This window comes from Eulemur rufifrons, chromosome 9 (genome assembly GCF_041146395.1).
Source record: "Eulemur rufifrons isolate Redbay chromosome 9, OSU_ERuf_1, whole genome shotgun sequence".
Lineage (NCBI taxonomy): Eukaryota > Metazoa > Chordata > Mammalia > Primates > Lemuridae > Eulemur > Eulemur rufifrons.
Window position 1 is genome coordinate 43,124,742 of NC_090991.1, and position 16,666 is coordinate 43,141,407.

Here is a 16,666-nt window from a genome sequence, read left to right on the forward strand (position 1 = left end):
TTGTGTCTGGATTTTTTTCACTAAACATATGTTTTCAAGGATCATTTATGTTGTAGCATGGACATTTGGCTTGTTTTCACTTTTTGTCAATTATGAATAATGCTACTGTGAGCATTTGTGTGTACAGGTTTTTATATGAACATGTGTTTTCAGTTCTCTAAGGTATATACCGAGGAGTGGACTTGCTGGGTCATATGATAACTCGGTTTAACTTTTTGAGGAACTGCCCAACTTTTCTATGATGGTTGCACCATTTTACAGTTCTACTAGTAATGTGTGAGTGTTGCAGTTTCTCCACCATCCTTGACAATACTTCTTCTTATTTTCTTTTTCTTTTCTTTTTTATAGCCATCCTAGTAGGTATAAAGTGCTATGTCACTTTTGATTTGCATTTCTGTAATGACTAATTATGTTGAGCATCTTTTCATGTGCTTTTTGGCCGTTTTTATATCTTGTTTGGACAAATGTCTATGCAAATCCTTTGCTCATTTAAACAATTAGTTTATTTTTTTATTATTGAATTGTAAGAGTTCTTTATATTTTCTGTGTACTAGACTCTTATCTTACATTTGCAAAATTGTAGCTTGGTTGTTTGAAAGTTAACACCTACTCCAACAATTTCTTTACATCCCCTCCCCACTGTTCTTATTTATTCCTACTTTGAATGTCACCCAGAAAGGAATTCTTTTGTATTATGATATGATTTGCAGAACATTCTCCCATTCCATGAGGAGTTTTGAGATTTTATTTTAAATTCGTTCTGTTCTTACTATTTTTTTAAGGGATGGGGGGTTGTGATGAGGAGTGCTCAGTTGCCTTGTTTGTTTTTGTTGAGACAGAGTCTCACTCGCGCCTTGGGTAAAGTGCAGTGGTGCCATTGTAGCTCACTGAAATCTCTGACTCCTGGGTTCTAAGCGATCCTTCTGCCTCAGCCTCCCAGGTAGCTGGGACTATGGGTGTGCATTGCAGCGCCCAGCTGGGTTTTTTTTTTTTTTTTTTCCCTCGTCTTTGTGGTAGAGATGGGGGCTCACTCTTGCTCAGGCTGGTCTCGAACTCCTGAGCTCAAGCAATCCTCCCGCCTCGGCCTCCCAGAGTGCTGGGACTACAGGTATGAGCCACCCCACCTGGCCTGTACTGTTCTTACTATTTGTTTTTTCATACTTTTGCATTTAGAGTTCTCATCTCCTTGTATTATAAATCGGGAACTGAATAAATTAATTGGGCTGTTGCTTGATTTCGTGTTTGCTACACATGTATAAGATCTGACATTTGCTAGGTCTGAGGCAAAGCATACTTTTCCATCTTTTAATACTGAGTACTTACAACATCCTCTGCTTTTAACAGTGAGCAAGACTTAATCTATACCCTCAAGGACTTTCTCTTTAATACTTCAATAGAATGAAAATGGAGGAGATAGTTTTCAGGTTCTAGTCACTGACTTTGCCCTTAAACAGAAGGATATTAAACCCTGCTATCTGATCCAAATTTGTGTTCTTGTTGAACAGTATTCATTCTCTGCCCGTTCCTCTGCTCCTCCTGTGCCTTTTCTGCTTGTTCTGTTAATGTCAGAATGCTTAATTTGGGAAGAAATATGGGGGCTATTACTATTTGGGATTTGATGCTTTGGAGTAAAGGATATTTTTAAAGAGGAAGCTCTTCTCAAAAAATATCTCAAAACAAAGTACTGAGATATGCTGTAGCACAGATGAACTCAAAAACATTAAGCTAAGTGAAAGAAGCTGGATGCAAAAGACTATGAATCTTTATGAATTGAATTGAATATGTATGAATTGTATGATTCTATTTATATGAAATATCCAGAAAAGGCAAACCTATAGAAATAGAAGTAGATTAGTGGTTGCCTGGGGCCGGAGGTGGAAAGGAGGAGTGACTATAAATGGGCACAGGAGATCCTTTTGGAGTGATGAAAATGTTTTAAAATTGGATTGTGGTGATGGTTGCATAACTGTATAGAGTTACTAAACATTATTGTATTGTACACTTAGAGAAAAAATTATCTCTGTGGTTTCAACTAAATCTTTTAGGACCCCATAGTATCCAGCAAGATTATTTTCCTCCAAACTTACTTTTGTTTTTGTTTATTTTAGCAAACTGAAGCATTGAGATAGACTTCTATTTTATGATTTCTTTTTTTCTGTGTCTTGTGTCACAGCTTTCCATCTTGCTGAAAAACCAAGATGATCTTGATAAAGCAATTGATATTTTGGATAGAAGCTCAAGCATGAAAAGCCTTAGGATATTGCTGCTGTCCCAGGACGGAAACCATGTAAGTTGCCCCTGTCATGACCTGGCAACTGAAGACACAGCTTGTGTTCCTTCAAGAACTTGCCTTGCCTCCTTGACAGAATTTTATGTTCCTCAGCCAGTGCCAAAGTGAGAGCATAAGCGCAACCCGGCCCACTGTGTCAGTGGCTAGCAAGCCTTCTGCATTTGATTTCACCGACAAGCCAGATCATCAGTGTTAATGTTGCAGTTAAAGGTTATTTGGCTTACAGTGTGGAAGGAAGGAAAACACTTTATGATAAAGGGGAAAATCCTTTTTCTCTATATTTATATACTTTCAATTAGATTTTGACCCCAATAAGAGAGATTTGATTAATGTGGGGGGGAGGGTACTGATTAGCAAAGGCTGTCAAGGATTTGAGACATCATGCTTTGTAAACCCAACTCCCAAAACTCCTCAGCAGCCTTGCCTTTCCCTTAGGACACATACGGGACACAAACTTTTCCTTCTATTCAATGGGAAAAAAAGGCCATGGGCTGGACAGCCTCTGGTAACCTACCAGCTGCTGCTTTACCAAATGGCAGGCAATATACAGGAGCCATCAAAAGTAGGGAATTAAAAAAAGTTAAAAAGGCCAGGTGTGGTGGCTCACACCCGTAGTCCCACTTTGGGAGGCTGAGGTGGGAAGATCGCTTGAGGCCAGGAGTTTGAGACCAACCTGGGCAACAGCAACCCAGCAAAACCTAATCTCTAAACAAACTAACAAACAGAAGTGGGGGAATTATCCCTTATGCATTTTCCTTTCCTGTAGAGTCCCTGGGGAGCCTACATTTCACAAGAATGCTTGCAATTTGGATGTCTTCCAATTACTGATTCTTCTACCAGTTTTCTTCAGATGCATGTTTCTGAAGGTTTCTTGGCTCTCTTTCCTTTCCTTATAGCTTGTGGACAGCTGATATGGCTGCTTGAGAACTGGGGCTGCACTGCACCAGGACAGAGTCCAGGTGGAATGGTGTTCATGCTGACCATTTATTTTCTAAAGAGACATATGGGGTTGGACTGTCCTATTGATTAGGGTGAGGCATAGGAGAATGCAGCTAGGAAACCACAGAATAAAGAAGACATTTTCTAATACAATAGTCTCCCCTATCAGTGGGGGATACATTTCAGGAACCCCAGTGGAAGGCTGAAACCACGGATAGTACTGAACCCAGTTGCCATCAGTTGGAACATGTTTCTGTTCATGTCTTCTACCACAAGTTTAATGCCTTTTCTGTCTCAAGCACTTATCACACATTGTGGCTATAACTCTTGTAGTTTGATGTGTGATAGCAAAACTAACATAAATTTTTTTTCCCTTCTTTACAATTTCATGGATGGAAGATTTGTTCTTACTGTAAATCTTAGCAACTTCAGCATACGATTTTTTTTCTCTCCTTATGATCTTGAGAACTTCCACCTTTTCTTTTAAAGGAAGTACTCTATAGCTTCTCTGAAGTGCTAGCATCACTACTCTTGCGTTTTGGGACCATTATTAAGTAAAATAAGAGTTACTTGAACATAAGCACTGCAATACCTTGACAGTCAATCTGATAACTGAGATGGTGACTATAAATAAGTGACTAATGGTTGATAGTGTAGACAGCGTGGATCTACTGGACAAAGGGAGGATTCCCCAGCAGGACAACACAGGATAGTGTGAGATTTCGTCATGCTACTCAGAATAGTGCAAGATTTAAAACTTAGGGATTGTTTATTTCTGGAATATTTCCTTTAATATTTTTGGGCCATGGTTGACTGTGGGTAACTGAAACCTCAGAAAGCAAAACCACGGATAAAGGAGGACTACAGTATTACAGAAGTGTCCCTGTGCATGAGAAGTGGTCTTCTCTATCTTAAATGTACCTTTTTTCTGGATATATTTTAGGAAGTATTCTGACGTAAAATATATACTTTATTATTTCATTTCTCTGCTTAAGTTATCACCTGCTTCTTAGAGTCCTTCCTTATTGCCTATCATGTGAGATCTAAATTTAACCTAGCATCCAGGGTTCACTGCTGACTATCCCTGCTTTCAGCTCCCCAATCTCATCTTTCCACATTTTTCATCATACTCCCCCCTCTATGCAGTCTGAAGTTCTTCCTTCTTCCTCTTAGCCAATCCATAGCTATCACCCTTTTTTTAGGACCCAGTTTGATTTACCTGTTACAATTTTGGTCAGCATTTTTGACTGAGGCCATTTTGGTTATTCCTTATTCTTTTAGTCATTGGATATAGTTTATGCACTAGTTTATAGGTTGTTTAGTAATTGCCTTATAGTTGTTGCATATTTATAAGTTTTTTTTTTTTTTTTTTTTTTTTTTTTTTTTTGAGACAGAGTCTCACTTTGTTGCCCAGGCTAGAGTGAGTGCCGTGGCGTCAGCCTAGCTCACAGCAACCTCAAACTCCTGAGCTCAAGGGATCCTCCTGTCTCAGCCTCCCGAGTAGCTGGGACTACAGGCATGCACCACCATGCCCGGCTAATTTTTTCTATATATATTTTTAGCTGTCCATATAATTTCTTTCTATTTTTAGTAGAGATGGGGTCTCGCTCTTGCTCAGGCTGGTCTCGAACTCCTGAGCTCAAATGATCCGCCCACCTCGGCCTCCCAGAGTGCTAGGATTACAGGCGTGAGCCACCGCGCCCGGCCATATTTATAAGTTTTATCACAAAAGATTATAAGCTCCCCAAGAGCAGGAGCTATGTCATTGTTTTGAAACCCCTTCCCCACCCATTCACTTAAAAAAACGTAGCGAATGCTTCTTGGATTTTTAGCAAGAGTCAAGCAGAGATCATATTCAGGAAACTCCTTCCTTACAGAAGCAGCTGGAATTGGAATTTGGTTAAATATGATTGCTGGACTGGGAGCTAGCACCCTTGACTGTAATCGTGATCCCTACACTCTCCCGATGAGAAGTTATAGACAACCGATTCTTTATATCAGCGTTCCCATCCATTTAAGGGGTACACATGGCTGCAGATACTGCCACAACATCCAGAGCTTTTGAAAGATGACCATCTGAGCTCTGATACTCATGACACTGCATAAGATAAATGCCACATTGATGCTTCTGTTTCTAAGAATTTATATTTTTAAAATTATAAAGTCAGGCCGGGCGCGGTGGCTCACGCCTGTAATCCTAGCACTCTGGGAGGCCGAGGCGGGTGGATCGCTCGAGGTCAGGAGTTCGAGACCAGCCTGAGCAAGAGTGAGACCCCGTCTCTACTAAAAATAGAAAGACATTATATGGACAACTAAAATATATATATACAAAAAATTAGCCGAGCATGGTGGCGCATGCCTGTAGTCCCAGCTACTCGGGAGGCTGAGGCAGTAGGATCGCTTAAGCCCAGGAGTTTGAGGTTGCTGTGAGCTAGACTGACGCCACGGCACTCACTCTAGCCCGGGCAACAGAGTGAGACTCTGTCTCAAAAAAAAAAAAATAAAAAAAAAAAAATAAAATTATAAAGTCAATATATTAAGTTTTTTAAGTTTATTTTTTAGAGGGCTATCTTACATAATCCTATAACCATAATGCATTTGTTGATTTATTTTTGGATAATTCTCTCCAGTTTTTGGCCATATGTTTGCATACCTTATGTAAATGTTATCATGGTATCTATGTAATTTTCTAATTTATTTTTTCATTTAACATTGTTAGGGCCCGGCATGGTGGCTCATGCCTATAATCCTAGCATTCTGGGAGGCTCAGGCGAGAGGATTGCTTAAGCTTAGGAGTTCAAGACCAGCCTGAGCAAGAACGAGACACCATCTCTACTAAAAACAGAAAAATTAGCCAGGTGTGCTGGTGCACACCTGTAGTCCCAGGTACTTGGGAGGCTGAGGCAAAAGGACCGCCTGAGCCCAGGAGTTTGAGGTTACAGTGAGCTTCGATGATGCCACTGCACTCCAACTGTGGCGACAGAGTGAGACTTGAGACTCTGTCTAAAAAAAAGAGTATAGATAATGAAAATACAGATTTATTCACCTAATCTTAATTTGGATGAACTCCTTGAATATTGGAGATTATTTTAGAACAAAAAGGAAATAATTCATGTAACAGGTGATAAACATGGCATCTATTATTCTGAAGTTGTATAGCTTCAAAACATTTTTTTTAAAGGTCTTTAACAAATTCATGGATAATAAGGCTGTAAATTTAATTAAATCACCTTGGTTGCTTCCATAAGTATCATAACTATCATGGTCTTCTGTGCAAATATCTCTTGGCACCACCATTAAAACAGAGGACTGGATGGGGTGCTCTTGGTAATCCAGTGTGCCATTTCTTGCCTTAGGTTCCCATGCTCCAAGCTACCCATCTCCCCACTCTCCCCCACCCCCCCACCTCCATGCATATTTGAATCCACTTGTTCTTTTATGTCATGTCATCAAATCTTTTATTGAGATAATTTGTGGATAGACTTTTTCTGTTGATCTCCTGTCTTGCAGTCACTGCAAACCTTTATGTACGTGGTTCCCTGGTAACTTTTCATATTGTTTTTGTCAGCCACAGCACACCACTACCCAGAGTCCTTTAGTGAGTTTTTCATAGAATAGTCAGACGCCACCTTCTATTTGCATCTGGATTCCAGACCAGCCCTGTCACTATTTAATGCCTCACCTGAGCAAATCACTCTTAAGTTTCCACAGGTGTGGATGGGAGCTAGCAGATACCTATTCTGGACCCCTCAGAGGTGTAAGAATCAAATGTCTTTAGAATGTTCTGCTAGCTACACACTTCACTCCTTTCACTCTACCACTGTCCCCTTTTATTTTCAAGTACAGTCCCACCTTCCTCCTTCCTCTCTTTCCCACTTCTGGGTCTTGTTCAACGTTCCCGGAATCCTTGCAGCAACCTCATTTTTATTTACCATGCCATTCCTCTTTGTCCCCTTAAATTGAGGTTTTCAAAACTTGGCTGAATATTACTACAATCACTTGGGGAGATTTAAAAAATATCAGTGCTTGGGCCCCCATGCCTAGACATTCTGGTGCAGTTGATCTGAGGTGTCAAAGGCTCCAAAGGCAGTTCTAATGGGCAGGTAGGGTTGAAAACCATTACCTGCAGTTTATGACTCAGCTCCTATACCTAACTACTCAAAATGTGGCCCATGTGATAGCAGCATCAGCATCACCTGGAAGCTTGTTAGATGCAGGTTCTGAGCCCCACCCCAGACCTACCAAATCAGAATCTACACTTTCACAAGATCTCAGATGATTTATATTTACATTAAAACGTGAGAAGTCCTGCTTTGAGACCGTCATGATTCTCTTCACCTGCTTTCCAACCTGTTGCCACAACTTCAGCTTTTTCTTTTACAAATTATGCCTGTGCTGGCTGTTGAACTTATTTTCCTGTCCCAGTTTTTAGATTTTTATTTTATTTATTTATTTTTTTTGAGACACAGTCTCATCTTGCCCTGACACCTGGGCTAGAGTACCATGGGGTCAGCATAGGTCATTGCAATCTCCAAGTTCTAGGCTCAAATGATCCTCCCACTTTGGCCTCCCAGAGTGCTAGGATAACAGGCATGAGCCACACGCCCAGCCTTCAGCTTTTAGATTTTTAAAATTAGGATTTAGGTTGTATGTTCTTTGTTACATTTCAAATTCTTGTTGCGAAGATTTATTGAATTCCCACTATGTGTAAGACCCTGCATTCAAGCAAGTGTCCTTAGGGGGCTCATCATGCAGCTCTTTTCTTTCTGACTGCAGGACTGTGGCCTTCCCTTGCTTTTCACTAGCCTGCCTCCCAAGTGTGTGGCTTTGACTGTTGTTTCCTTTCTGAACTTCAGCAGAGAGCTGTTGCACATCGGAGGTTTCAGCAAGAACATTAACTTCCCCTTGGTTCTGACTTCCTGTTAGAGCAAGACATTTTGTCAAGACAACCCTGCATGTGATAAAGTCTGGCATGGGGAGACTAGAGGATTGGCAGCTGAACTCACCCCCAAGAGTAGGAAACCTCTTTCCTGGAGGACAGGAGGACAGGATATAGAGTTTGTTTAGGTTGAACTTTTTTTTTTTTTTTTTTTTTTTTTGGTAGGAGGTAACAGAGATAGAGAAGCAAGTAGAAACTTTGACCCAACTTGTTTATAAATCCCGAGCTCCCATTCCAACTGTTAGTAGTACTTGGCTTGTTTGTAATCACATCCTGACATCACTTGCTCAACTCCAAGGTTCAGGTTTAAGCTTTCTTAGTATAAAAGTCCCCCGCTTTGTTGCTTTGTTTTCTCTGTAGGGCTCACCTGGTGACTCAGCTGGGCTGGTGCAAAGTGGGGGTGGATGTAGTGAGACTGCTGACCCTCTTCTGAGGTCCTTGACCTCTGACAGAATGGTGCCTATGATAGCTTGTCCTAATTGAACCTGATCCTGAGATGATTCACATGTAAACTCTGGTACTTTGAACAACTGAGGTCTTCTTACCTTAATTTTCAGGGAGTGATTATGGTTGGGGAAAAGAAACATATGGAGCTACTTTTTATTTTATCTTTATTTATTTTTTGAGACAGGGTCTCCCTCTGTTGCCTGGGAATCAGTGGCATCATCATAGCTCACTGCTACGTCCTCCAACTCCTGGGCTCAAGGGATCCTCTGGAGTAGCTGAGATTACAGGATTACACCGTGCCCAGCTTCGAGCTACTTTTTAAATTATATCATATATAAGCTGGGCATGATGGCAGACACCTGTAGTCCCAGCTACTTGGGAGGCTCAGGAGTTCAAATCCAGCCTGGGCAACATATAGAGACTTCGTCTTCCCTGCCGCCCCCCGAAAAAACTAATTAATTAAAATACATATATCATAACCAGAATTTTGTTGAGCAGGGAAGTTGCCATCATTCTCTATTGGACCCCCCTCCCAGCAGGTGATCTTGCTACGGAAATAATTTCCTGCTATTTTTCCTGAGCCCTCTGGAGAATTTTATGAGAGGATATTTACAGCTCTCTTTTCTGTTTGGCCAGTTATTACAGGAATGCCTGTTACTCCTCTGTGTCTGGGTCATCACTTTTTAAATTGGGGCACCAGGTCTCAGTGCCCATATATCACTGACACTGTAAAAGTACATTGAAGAAATAGTGATTTTCCAAGACAGATTGAGGAGTGAGATTTGGGGGAAAGCTAGGTAGTTCATGTATTAAACGCATGAAAGTAGCTGAGAGTTTGGGGAGTCCTGGGGAAGGGTGAGGGGCATCTATAGTTCTTCCTGCTTAAAGATCTCCCTTTTTCCTCTTCTGTTACAGAACAGTTCCTCTCCCCACTCTGGGGTGTCCAGGCAGGTGCGGATCAAGGCTTCCCAGTCTGCAGGGGATATAAATACCGTCTACCAGCCCCCTGAGCCCAGAAGCAGGCACCTCTCTGTCAGTGAGTATTTCACCCCTTTTTTTCCCTATTTTATCTGCCCATGTTTTAAAAATCAATAAATATTTATTAATTAAATAATCATCAAATATTTATTGACTATTACTCTGTGCTGAGTAATCCTCTCTGTGCCTTTATTTTAGTTACAAAGGAAGTGTAGAAAAATAACTAGGATGGTAACCTGACCCTCAAGGAGCTTAAAGTATAACGATGTAATGGCTTGATTAAATTCCTTTTAAACATCCCTGAAAAAGTGATCTCAAACATCTTCTTGAAGACCTCAGTCTACACTACACTCGTTTTTGATCATTCTTCCCCCCCGAAGGACGGGAGACTTGTGACCTGGAATCTGGGTGCCCTGGAGCCTGGGAAACTCTGCTGGCTTTGCCTCTTTTCCAGAGTCCTTGTAGAGATTGAAGGGACAGGAGTAGACAACATTGTTCCTTGTAGAGTAATCAGTGAGGATTGACAAGAGGCAGTAATTGGGTCTCCAGCTCCCAAGCAAGAGTCTGATTTGTGTGTGGAGGCAGGGGCTAAATGCTGAGTCATTTGGACCCTTTCTCTGCCTTGTAGGGAGCCATATATGGGAATTATTTCCCTTGCTGAAAATGCTGAGGAGTAAGATTTCTTTGAAGTATTTCCTATTTAGAAAATGGGTAACACAGCCTTTCAGCACACCTAGATCCTGGTCCTTCAGCAAGCATTAGGTGGCAGGCCATCGGGAGCGTGCAGAAGGGCAAGGGTGATAGGAGCAGAGAGGAGGCAATAACCACTTCTGCCCAGAGAGAAGGGCTCTCACAGAAGAGGGAAGATCAGAGCTGACGTGCAAAGATTTACTGAGCATCAAGTAGAGACAGATATCCCAGGCACAGGAAAGAGCACCTACCAGGCACTATCACAAAAGAACTCAGTGGGTTCTGAGAACCCCAGGTGTTTTGGAGTGTGTGGGGTGTGTGGTGGATGTGGGCAGAGCCTGCGAGCCTTTCTATAGAGCCACAAAATGGAGAGATGATTTCTAAATAACTGGCATGACCTGGGAAATGCATTCTGGGGAGGATCTCTTTGAGCTGGACCTTGAATATGGAGATATTCCATAGGGGATGAGGAAAGAGGAGTTTTATACCGTGCCTGTGGAGAGCTCATTATCCTTTAGGTCCAGACTGGCTGGTGTGTTTGGAGGAGGAACAGAGGCGGCCAATAAAGGATGCCTGGGCTGCTTTCTGGGGAATCTTGACTGTGCTCAGGCTTTTTTGGTAGGCAGAGGGAAGCCACTTGAAAATGTTCGCCTCTGATACCCATCGCTGCCATAATGCTTATCGTGTTATCTTATTGCTTTCCCATCAAACTGAATCTTTGTTCACTTATTCAAAAGATGATTATTGAAGTATCTACTCTGTGCCAGAAACATGGAAAGTAAAAAAGACACAGGCCCTGTCCCTGTGGGCGTTACAACCCCTGGACAGGCAGACATTTACTTGTCATGATGTGATTAATGTATGATTATCAGCTGTGACTGAAAGGTGTGTGATGCTTCGAATGTGTATAACTAAGAGATAGGACCTGATCTTGGGACCAGGAAAGCCTTAGGTTATCACCTGAAGCATGAATAGGAGTTGGGAGTTAGGCAAAGAGGATGCAGGAAAGAGGGTTCTAGGCAGAGAATGCTACAGGTTCAGAGGCCTGATGGCAGGAGGGAGTGTGGTATGTCTGAGAAATGGAAAGAAGCCCTGATGGCTGGGGTGAGGCTGGGGAGGAGGCAAAGCCTGTGGGCCTTGCAGAGGATTCTGATCCTCACATTGAAGGCAGCGAAAAGCTACTTTAGGGTTTTTAAGTGATGAGGAGTAAGTAGTGGTACATATCCAGATTTGTATTTTGAAAAGATTGATGTGGCTACAGTGTGGGGAACAGATTGGAGGGGGCAAGAATGGCTCCAAGGGAACCAAATTAGGCTAATGCAGTGGTCCAGGTGAAAAAAAAAACAAGGGCTTGGACTAGGCCAGTGCCAATGGTGGAGAGAGGAAGGTGCAGTCAGATTTAAGACATTTTCCCTGATGTAAAAGTGTCAGAACATGGCATTTCAGTGGTTCTCAAAGCATGGTCTGGGGACCCTGGAGAGTCCCTGAGATCCTTTCAGGGGGTCTGTGAGGTAAAAATTATTTTCATGACCATGCTAAGACATGATATGCCTTCTCTCACAAGTTTACAGTGTTTTCCAGAGGTCATGTTCCTGAGGTGATGTCATCACTCTGATGGCTAATGGAATGTGCTTGTGTATTATTGTGTATTAAAAATTTCACGCTCCCTTCCCAGTTTCTTCTGTGAAAATGTCTTAAAATTTTCTGAGCTTTAATTTCTAATACAGTAAATATCAATTGATACATCTCACATAAATAAAAGCTTTTAAGTGTCCTCGGTTTTAAAGTGTAAAGGGGATCTAAGATTAAAAGGCTTAAGAACTACTGTGATATTGGGTTGAATTGGCAGGTGTTGAGAGAGAGGGAGATAAGTTACTGCCTTATGGAGCTGGTTAAATTGCACTGCCTTTCACTGAGACAGAAGTACTGGAAGAGAGCCTGGTTTCAGGTGCTGGGAAGGGGCAGACCTAATGTTTTAAACATGTTGATGTTGAAGTGCCTTTAAGACAGCCAACAGGAGATATCAAATGGGCAATTAGATATACAGGTCCCTTGCTCAGAGGGAAAAACGTAGGCCAGGAGAAAAAAAATTGGAAAGTGTCAAGTTGAAACTTTGGCCCCAGCGGAGAATACCTCAGCAAAGACTATAGAATGAGAAGAAAAGAGGGCCTAGAACTGAGCCTTAGAAACTAACACTTCATGGCCAGTTAGAGGAGGATAAGCCTGGCAATGGTCCCCAACCTTTTTGGCACCAGGGACCATTTTCATGGAAGATAATTTTTCCACAGACCAGGGGGTAGAGGGAATGGTGTTGGGATTCAAGCGCATTACATTTGTTGTGCACTTTATTTCTATTATTATTACATTGTAATATATAATGAAGTAATTATACAACTCACTATAGGTTGGGGATCCCTACTGTAAAGAACACAGGAAACGAGTGACCAGAGGAGTAGGGAAGGAAATTAGGAATGTGGGGAGGAGGCCTTACATGGACCAGCCAGGTTGGGAAGGACAGACCAAGGGTAAGAGATACAAACCTGTCATTTTCATTCACAAATGTCTGAGTGCTTGCTATGTGCTGGTACAGTATAAGACTTTCTAGAAGTAAAGGGAAATAGGAAGAGAGAGGAGTCAAGGTTAAAGCATACGGACTAGGAAAAGTCCTAGCAGTAAAAAATGGTGTCAAAGGAGAAGTCTCTGGTTGGTTAGCCTTAGCAAGTCAACCTTCCACCTACTTCCTCTCCCCTCTCTGTCACCATCAACATTAACATACCAGTGAATATTTAGTGAGAGGCTGCAAGATGCAGGTCATTCAGTTCCCATTGCCACATTTGTGAAGATGAGGAAGTACAAGATAGCCCAATCCAATTTTAGACATCTCCATTTATTTGAAATTCTTCCTTATTTTGAATTGAAAATTAGCCTTCTTTCACTTTACTCATTGATTCTAGCACTGCTCTCCTGAGCAATACAGATAACACAGAGATCTTTCATATGACAGTTTTTCAAATATTTGAAACCAGCTATTATGTTCATCCTTTGTTTTTTTCATTATAATATACATACCCTGAATTCTAATTTTTTTCAAGCTGGCTAGTCTGTTAAACTAGTTCATGCTAAGAAAACATAAATAAACAAAAAACCTGCTGGTAAAGGAGTTAATCTCTGTGTGGGGAGTTGGCCAGGAAGGCTGATGGAATTTCCCTACCTGATGATGTCCTTCCTCATATCTTTGCCTATGGAAATTCTACCTACCTTTGAAGCTGAGCTCAAGCACCATTCTTCTGTAATACATTGGGTGGTGCCTGTAAGCTATGTAGCCAAGCCTCAGCTAAAGGACTTGTCCCTGCCACATTCTGACTCCTGCTTGGTCTAGTGCATCTTGTTAAGTACCTTTGCCCTGTTCTTATTCCATCTTTCTCCTTGTCTTGCCATTTTGTCCCACAATGAGATAAGCCAGAGTGGAGGCAGTCAGGTTTTTCGAGGAATTTGATAGTAAAAGAAAAAAGAGGTGGGCTTTTGGCTTAAGGCAGCAGCAGAAATGAGGTCAGGATGTTTTCAGACTAGAGATCTGAGCAAGTTTTTGAAGGGAGGGATAAAGATGACTGAAAAGGAGAGATTGAAGGTGGTGAAGAGGAGGCCATGGGGGAGCTGAGTCCGGCAGGAGATGACTCAAGCAGTCCAGGCTTACAGTGCCTTGGCAAGGAGTGGGGTTGGGGGTGGCGGGAGCCTTCTGTCTCTGAGAGAAGAGTAGGAAATATTCAGGCAGAGAACAAAAAAAAAGAATGTTGAAAGGATGACATGACTTATGGCGACAACTGGGCAGTAAAGAGTTAGCGGTGCGTGGGACCAGCTTCTAGTCCTAGTAGAGGTTTGAAAGGGTAGAAACCAAGACTGCAGAGGTAGCAGCCACACACGTGAAAACAAAATGATCAGCTTCCTTTACTTCCAAAGGTTTTTTTTGTCTCCTTCTCACTATAAATTCTTTTGTGATACTAGATGAGACCAGAAACTGGTTAGTGGTGATAGCAACTTTAAAATAAAATAGGAATTTTGAAAGTGGAAGCACAGGGTCTTATGGGATGAAAGTGTTGAGAAGCACTGTTCTGCACAGTCTGGTCCAGTGTGAGCATATTGGGAAATACTGGTTAAAATTGTGTTGAGGAAGAAAAAAAGATTTGACTCCTCTCTCCATCTCATCTGTCCCTCAAGAGAGAAAAGGATTTAGAAAATAGTTGATGGCTAAAAAAAGCTATCTCTTTGTACTTGCAATGACCTGCACATTAACACTGACCCAAAGCTCCAGAACTCCCTGCGGAGGCAACTTCCTGACTGCATCAGCTTCCTGATGAGGGTTCTCCTATGAGAAAGGCCAGAATCTGAGAGCCTCTCTTTCAGCTTTGGGTCAGAGTACAGAGCAAAAAAATCAGCATATCTTAGGCTGAGTTTATCTCTGCCTCTGCCTTTCTGGGTTAAGGAGGCTCGCAGAGAGCTAGCATGCCCGGGGAAGAATGCAAGCAGCTGGCAGCTTGAACCCCTGTCTTCTTATGTGTTGAATGTCTTCATTGACTTGTGGGCCACTCTGAACAGAGGACTGCTACTGTGCTCTTTTGCTTCAGCTGGTGCTGAGATGCCCATCTCACATTGTGCCCTTCGCTCAAATGGCCCAGTGAGGCTAGAGCAAGATCAGGCTGAAATGCCAGGGAAGGGTGTCCCAGAGAACCTGTGACCCCTTCCTGTGCCTGCCTTCTGGAGCCTGTGGAATGAGCTGTTTTGCATAGAACTGTGCTTTGTGCTGTCGGGCTCATTGCTGTCACTCCTGATAAGTGTGTGACCATCAGTGAGTCTTATGGTCCAGTGTCCTGTCCTGTTCAGCTCCCCTGTCTCACTTGTTCTTGACTGCTGTTGTGCATCTCATTGGCTCCCAATTTCTGAAATGAAGATAAAAACAAAACTGAAAATGCCATGGAGCAGTTCTGCCAACTCCTGGTTTTTCCATTCGCTTCCTCTGATAGCCATTGGTTTGGGGAGACTTCCCTTTCCTGCTCCAGGCTGTGGGCCTGTGCACAATAGCCCCTGGCATGTCGCCCATCAGATAACAAGGCTGGCTCTCTGCAGGCACAGTATGGATTGGAAAAAGTGAAAGTCTCTGGCTAGAAATAAAAGCTCAGAAAGCCTTTGCTATTTTCCCCCAGGCCCTCCTGGTTCTGTAGTTCTGGCCTCGTGAGCTAGTCCCATCCCACCTGCAAAACCAGGGGAGAGTTCAGTGCAGCTGGTGAAGGAGGGGATGGGTGTCAGGGGGGACCATGAATATTTTATCCCAGGGAGGTCTTACCTTAGACACTCCCTGTAAAAGACTGAGGGCAGTTCATCCTGTTTGGGCATAGTTTGGACCAATGTCTGAGATTTCATCAGTGAGTCAAGTTTTTCTTTCTCTCTAATCAATCCCTTACAAGAGACATTTTTTATTTGTTCTAGGTAAAATGTGTAATACCATTCCAGAGTGTTGGTCAGGGTTCAATTGTACAGAAGACAGCCCACTCTAGCTAGTTTCAGGAAGAGATTCAGTGTACATTCTGGCTTATGGAATCATTGAGGGAGTGAGAAAAGCAGGCTTTAGGTTAAGACACACCATGGAGCTCCTTCTTCTTCTGTAATTAGGAAGCCACCAGTCGAGAAACTAAGTGCCCCTCAGCTCTAGTCCACGCCTGTCTCTTGACATCGGCAAAGCTAGGGACCAGGTGTGGAGCCTCTGCAAATGCTGTGGCAGAAAAACCAAAGGCTTCTGTGACTGCTCCCAGAAGCAACAGGAATGGCAGGAAGTCTCTAAATCTCATCCAAGTGCATCTGATTGGCTAAACCAAAAGGAAGTCTTAGAAATATAACTTTTATCTAATTAGCTTCTGAAGCACAGGAAGTCATACTAGAAGGGTGGACTAGATCTTGAGCCTACCCTATCACATCTGCTACATAAAGTGAAGGAAACAAATGGGATTCTGTGGAGTTCCTGCCATGAGATGGTGTTATGTAGATGTGTGCCTGTGCCACCACATTTATAACTTCCAAAAAATTATGAGGTAGATAGTTCTCCCCATTTTGCAGGTGAGGAAATTAAGGTGAGAGTTTAAATCATTCAGTTAATGAGTGGCAAAGCCTGATTTTTCTGTTCTGTTCTGTTTTTTTTTTTTTTTTTTTTTGAGACAGAGTCTCACTCTGTTGCCCTGAGTAGAGTGCTGTAGCATGAGCCTAACTCACAGCAACCTCAAACTTCTGGACTTAAGCGATCCTCCTGCCTCAGCCTCCTGAGTAGCTGGGACTGCAGGCTCATGCCACCATGCCTGGCTGATTTTTCTATTTTCAGTTCTTGCTCTTGCTCAGGC

The 16,666-nt window shown here is 42.4% G+C and overlaps 1 protein-coding gene across 6 annotated transcripts in view; it reads left to right on the forward strand.

The window, feature by feature from the left end:
• Positions 1 to 16,666, forward strand: part of MAP3K3 (mitogen-activated protein kinase kinase kinase 3) — a 62,390-nt gene that overhangs the window by 28,547 nt on the left and 17,177 nt on the right. For all 6 annotated transcript variants that reach the window (XM_069482754.1, XM_069482755.1, XM_069482758.1 and 3 more), the window contains 2 exons: positions 2,174 to 2,287; positions 9,531 to 9,651. In XM_069482754.1, coding sequence (XP_069338855.1) covers positions 2,174 to 2,287; positions 9,531 to 9,651 — 235 coding nt within the window. The remainder of the gene's footprint in view (positions 1 to 2,173; positions 2,288 to 9,530; positions 9,652 to 16,666) is intronic.